The sequence below is a fragment of the Ursus maritimus genome, unplaced genomic scaffold, assembly GCF_017311325.1.
Source record: "Ursus maritimus isolate PB19 unplaced genomic scaffold, ASM1731132v1 scaffold_53, whole genome shotgun sequence".
NCBI lineage: Eukaryota > Metazoa > Chordata > Mammalia > Carnivora > Ursidae > Ursus > Ursus maritimus.
Window position 1 is genome coordinate 35,291 of NW_024426697.1, and position 6,501 is coordinate 41,791.

Below are 6,501 nucleotides of genomic sequence, written 5' to 3' on the forward strand. Positions count from 1 at the left end.
ATTGTTCGTTTTTTTCTAATGTGAAATTGTATTCTGTTACAGAGACAGGATTATTTATTAAGTTCCCTATTGGAAAGAATATCTGCTTCTCAGTTAATGCTATTTTGACCAACTACTTGTTCATTTTCCATAGCAGTATTGTAAGAAAAAAAGAAAAGAGAAGGAAAGGATTGTGCATTGTATGAATTAAACTATTTCTAGGCAATTATTTAATTTAGGAATAGAAGGTTACTTTCTTGTCTTTCTGGCCTTTTTATCAGTTAAGCAAAAAAAAAAAAAAAAAAAGATAAGAGAGTGATAGCATCAACCAACCCTTAGGAAATTAATTTATGAGAGAATGCCAACAAGACATTCCCATAGAGAAACATGCACATTCTACAGTGAGATGATTACTGTGGTGGCTTCCTAAACTATGTAGGTCTCCAGATATATAATGTGGAGGTAGGCCGAAATAACCCCAGTGAGATTTCAAATGCTATATTTAAATTATCCATAATCCAGATTAGTTTTTATAACATTGAGAAAAAAGAAAAATATCAATTAGAATATTTTCATGTTTTTATAAAAGGACCTAATATTCTAATGAATAATTAATATCTTAAAGAAACATTAGAATAAATAGCTTCTGCTTAAATGTTAGCACAAGTTGTTTTTTTTTTTTTTTTAACCCATGGCCCACAACAGTGTATTTTCAACAGAAAGAAATCAGTATAAGAAAGGATCGGCAATGAAAAACCGCACAGTACCCACAGAATTCATTCTTCTAGGGCTATCAGATGACCCAGAGCTTCAGATTATGATTTTTCTCTTCTTAATCATCACATATATGTTAAGTATCACTGGAAATTTAACCATCATCACTCTCACCTTGGTTGACTCCCATCTACAGACCCCTATGTATTTCTTCCTCAGGAACTTCTCTGTATTAGAAACATCCTTTACAACTGTCTGTATTCCTAGATTTCTGGGCACAATTATCACCAGAGACAAAACTATTTCATACAATAATTGTACAGCTCAGTTGTTTTTCTTCATCTTCATGGGAATAACTGAGTTTTATCTTCTAACTGCCATGTCCTATGACCGCTACGTAGCCATCTGTAAGCCCTTGCATTATACAACCATCATGAACAAAAGAGTCTGCATTTTACTTGTCTTTTGTGCTTGGCTGGCAGGATTCTTAAATATCTTCCCACCAGTTATTCTTTTTCTCCAGTTAGATTACTGTGGCTCCAAAGTCAGTGATCACTTTGCTTGTGACTACTTTCCGCTCTTGCAATTATCTTGTTCAGACACACGGCTCCTAGAAGTGATCGGTTTTTACTCCGCAATAGTGATTCTGCTTTTCACCTTGGCATTAATAATTCTATCTTACATGTTCATCATTAGAACAATTCTGAAACTGCCTTCTGCCAGTCAGAGAAAAAAGGCATTTTCTACATGTTCCTCACACATGATTGTCATTTCCATCTCTTATGGAAGCTGCATATTCATGTATGCCAACCCTTCCGCAAAAGAAAAGGCATCATTGACCAAAGGAGTGGCTATTCTGAATACTTCTGTCGCTCCTATGATGAATCCATTTATATATACCCTGAGGAACCAGCAAGTAAAGCAAGCCTTTAAGGATACTATACAAAAGGTTATGTTTTTCTCCAGTAAATGAAAGGATGAGTAGCACTGAAAAAATGAAGTTCTTGTAAATACTATTATTCACACTTTCTCAAAACTCCCTTTCCTTTACGAGAGTTATGGATTTTCCCCTTTTTTTCCATTCCCATGTTAAAATTCCCCAGTCATTGAACTCAACAAATTTGACAAACCAAATATTATTCCAGAATTTTCTGTAAATGCTAGTGTTTTATTCAAATGTATTTTTTCATAAGAACTTTTTTATTATGTTATGTTAGTCACCATACAGTACATCATTAGTTTTTGATGTAAAGTTCGATGATTCATTAGTTGCGTATAACACCCAGTGCATCATTAGTTTTTGATGTAGTGTTCCATGATTCATTGTTTGCCCATAAACACCCAGTGCTCCATGCAATATGTGCCCTTCTTAATATCACCAGGCTAACCCACATGCCCTCTCCGCTCCCCTCTGAAACCCTCGGTTTGTTTCCTGGAATCCATAGTCTCTCCTGGCTCCTCTCCCCTTCTGATTTCCCACCCCTTCATTTTTCCCTTCCTTCTCCTAATGTTCTCCATGCTATTCCTAATGCTCCACATGTAAGTGAAACCATCTGATAATTGTCTTTCTCTCCTTGACTTATTTTACTCAGCATACTACCCCCAATTCCATCCATGTCGATTCAAATGTATTTGGATGAAGTAATACCTTCGGCTTAATGAGTATGGTTTTGAATGGTAGTGGTTTGCCTTTGAAGAGACACTGGGTATTTAGTATGACGGAAAGCGCGTCAGGATAGGTGAGGATTTCTGAACTTTTCATTCTTACCCAGTAACAGGAATGAATGTTATTAGAAAATTTTTATTCTATTTGTCATTTCCATGAAATTGAATAAACACAATCACTAGGGGACTGGGAATAAAATATAAATATCTACTTAAATATTTTCAAAGATTAGAAACTCATACATATTAAAAATATTTATACTATTTATAATTATGATGCTAATGAGGAGGAAGAGAAGGATGGTAGAAGGAGGAGAAGATAACATAAAATTTTCCATCAATTCCTACATTCTAGATCTATTGTTTTCTTTGTATTGACTTGTTTAATCCTGCCAACAACTTTATGGGGTGCTATTAATTACTAACCTCTCTTAGCCAGACGTATTTTTCTTTAGGTAGATCAAATACCTCCAAAAATTAAAAATAGGCGGAGAACAGACAATGTAAAATACATCAAATGTATCAAATGGATGAAACTATGATGAGCTAGTGGAAGTGCACCTTCCTGGAGAACTGAGCGGTATTTGTGGCATCTAGAGCCGACTTCAGGGTTTTAGGAAGTATGGAAGAGAACTAACACCTACGGATAATGTTCTACACACTCTACTTTGTATTAAGCAAATCACATGCACTATTTATTTTACAAAATCTCTGAGAAAGTGAACATTATTACTTCTAATTTATAGGTGAATGAACACAATGAAATTGAGGTTGAAAGTTCAATGTACAGTGGCGCCTGGGTGGCTCAGTCTTAAGCGTCTGCCTAATGCTCAGGTTATGATCCAGCCTGGCATTGGCTCCCTGCTCAGCCAGAAGCCTGCTTCTCCCTCTCCCTCTGCCCTTGCTTGTGTTCCCTCTCTTGCTGTCTCTCCCTCTGTCAAATAAATAAATAAAATCTTAAAAAAAATAAAAAAAGAAGAGAAAGAAAGTTCAACGTACAGTGATTGCAGCTTTCAGAAATGGGAGTTCAACCACTTTTCTTCCACCTCAAAACCCACCTCCCCATTCTAGTGGGGAGAAAAACACCATGTAACTAACACTAAATTTGACAAATGTAGCAACTTGGGCATGAGTAGCCTAGAGGCCAGGTGATGTTATCATTGTCAAAGAAAATGTCAGTTTTCCTGCCTCTTCTCTTAGCACAATTATGGTCAGTTTCACAATAATTGCTAGACGTTGGTTCTTTTTAACCCTCAAGTCACATGCATAAGACAAACCTTGTCTGCTTTGCCTGTCATCCTCGTTTTCGCTTTTATTTTATTTCTTGGTCATTACCATATATGTTTTTTAAAAAGTCACATGACTTCCTCAGTAAAAAGGGGTTTTGGGAATAGGATTATGATACTCTCCAAGACTCTCCAGGAAGGTTCCCTTTACCCTCAAACTGCGGTGTGAATCATACATTCATCTCACACTCAGTTTAACCTGTTAGCACTCCACATCTAATACTCTCTCAGATCTATTTCAAAGACTTTATATCAGTGACCACAGTCTAGATTTCTAAGACTCTTACAGGCATTTATCACTTTACATTAGGAAACACTGATATATATTTGTCACATTAAATCCATGTACAAACAAAGCAAACTAAAAGAAAAACCAGTAATAATACTTACTACCTCTGTGTGCATATTAACATCTTACTATAAGCAGAATAGGAAACTCACAATTATAAATTTCTTCCTCATTCTTCTGGTGAAAATCATTCAGATGTTATTTGTAAAAAGACTACCAAAGCAAGTGCACTGCAGGCATTCGCTAGCCATTTGGATAATAGAAGAGACCATCTCCACCTTACAAGATTTCAAGCAACAGATTAAAAAGGTAGACATCTAGATATGGAATTAATCTTTCAGAAATCCATATACCTGGGGCCGTATGCATATAAACTATGGGATTGCTCACAACAGTTGCAGTAATGCAGTAAGAATTCCAAGTAAGAATAAGAAATGTAATTAAACGGATACTCTGGGCAAACAGAATAATGATTGCAATTAACACAGTCGTAAAAGGGAGAGAAGTGAATGGCAATTGTGTGGAAAGCAACAGAAAGCAACAAGTAGCCCTTACTTCTCTTTTCTGCTTTCCATGAGAAGCTAATTTTATTGATCCAATTTATTATGTACAGAAGAAATTATGCTATAAAACCAATACTCACGTTCCTCATGTGAACATTATATATATTTTTTCTTTTTCTTAATGGTAGCACTAGTGTTTATTAAGGTGTGCCTTAGTACAGGTGCCGGGGCTTGCCCACAGGCGCTTTTGATGTATAAAGCCCAGACCTTCTGCCAATTCTTCTTGAGCAATGATACCAGGAAACTGACAGCTACGTGGACGTCGTACACAAGCTCATCGACTGCCATCTTCATGCGCCAACCACCACTGCCAGACATACCGCCTTCTTCATCTGGAATTGGATGGTGGACTTCACTTCACCCACTTTGGCCCCCAGTCCTCATTGTGGGTCAGCATGGAAGGGAACTTGCCAGCCTTACTCAGGCCTGGACCCAAACCTTGTGGGATCTGCTTGATCAGAGATTCTGAAGCCAAAAAGCATCACACTTCTTGAACAGCTTCTTGATGAAATTTTTTTCTTGTTGAGTTTCTTGTATGTCTCAGTGTCCATGTGGGGAATATCCACGACCTTGGCCTCCTCAGAGTGCTGCTGGTCCCCCAAACTTTGGGGCAGGGAGTGGACTGAAGCCTGATGGTGCCAGAGAAGCACTTGTCCCTCTGAGGGTGGTAGTTCTTCAAGCTGGTCTGCAGCTCCACCATCTCCAAAACCTTCCGGCGCTGGCACTGGTTCCCCTGCAGGACTTCCCACACCACCAGTGCAGGGTGTCACTTGGAGACTTTGCTGCTCATGGTGCCTCAGGCCACAATAACCAGATGAAAGAGCAATACTATATGTTTTAAACTGTGTTAAACAATTTACCTACCCCCCTTAAGATAGTAGCAATCCCTTTAAGTGGGTATGCTTTTCTCCTCCTTTTAAAGAATAAGACAGATAGGCATAGGAAACAAATGATGTCTATATGGCCAATATACATTGGAACAGTGATTCAGCTCAAAGCTATGTCCCCTCCCCATGAAACCATTATACCAATTACTGGGGGAGGTGAGAAATCTTGCAATACAAGCATATACAAGGAAATCTTAGAATTTCAGAATAGGATGCCATTTCTTTCACAAAAGTACTTTCTTTCACAAGAGTCCTAACTAAGCCCATCTAAACTGCCAGGCTTGGCTTATGGGGATTTCTCTCAAAATAACATAGCTCGGAAAATTAAAAATTCAGAAGACAATGACTCCTTTGCAATTAAACTTAAATCCTTAACTTAAATGCAGAAAATTACTTTCGCTAAAGAAACTCAGAATCCCTAACTCTTCCACTGGTAATCTCAGATGTGACATATACCTGTATGATAATATCATCTCTCATCGGCAAGAGTCTCTGTCATTTTTGGATTGAGCACTGAGTTACCCACAACAACTGCAGGCATAACCATAGAATATGGTTTGGCAATTGATTCTCTCACTTACAGATATTACTTAGTCATTTTCCATCAGTATGATACCAGTCACAGTAAACCTTTGTATTCTTAAATAATCAGAGCTTTTTGGCGTTTATCAGGCCCTACCTCTCTCTCTGATGGTAGATCAATGCTAAAGTCTTCAAACTCAGATTGCCCTTTTTGGTCCATCTATACAATCGGATGTGTATCGCTATAGTTTACAGTCATATAGGATCACATGAGCCTCATGGTACAGTATGCTTATCAATGTGATTAGAAATTTTCACAATATACTGAAATTTCATATTTCTTGACTATATTAACAGATTATGAGCATTTTGTGAGGAAAGGGAATACTTTGTTCATTATTACCTACCAAAGGACTTATTATAGTGCAGTCATTTACTAAAATATTTGTTAAATTAATCAACAAAAGATGAAGGTCTCATAATGCCTATTCCTACCTAAACTATTATTATCCCCTGCCTTGAAATTATCATTGCTCTGCTCTGGTATCTTATTTGAATAAGTTTCTGTGACTGGGTTTTCTAGGACTCCTTGTTTT

The 6,501-nt window shown here is 37.3% G+C and overlaps 1 protein-coding gene and 1 pseudogene across 1 annotated transcript; one reads left to right on the forward strand and one right to left on the reverse strand.

Annotated features, from left to right (window-relative positions):
- Window positions 1-727: 727 nt before the first annotated feature.
- Window positions 728-1,666, forward strand: LOC103656563 (olfactory receptor 6C3). The gene has a single exon (XM_008683982.2). The coding sequence runs from the start codon at window positions 728-730 to the stop codon at window positions 1,664-1,666; it is 939 nt and encodes a 312-aa protein (XP_008682204.2).
- Window positions 1,667-4,648: 2,982 nt separating this feature from the next.
- On the reverse strand, window positions 4,649-5,286 carry LOC103656562 (annotated as a pseudogene).
- Window positions 5,287-6,501: the final 1,215 nt, after the last annotated feature.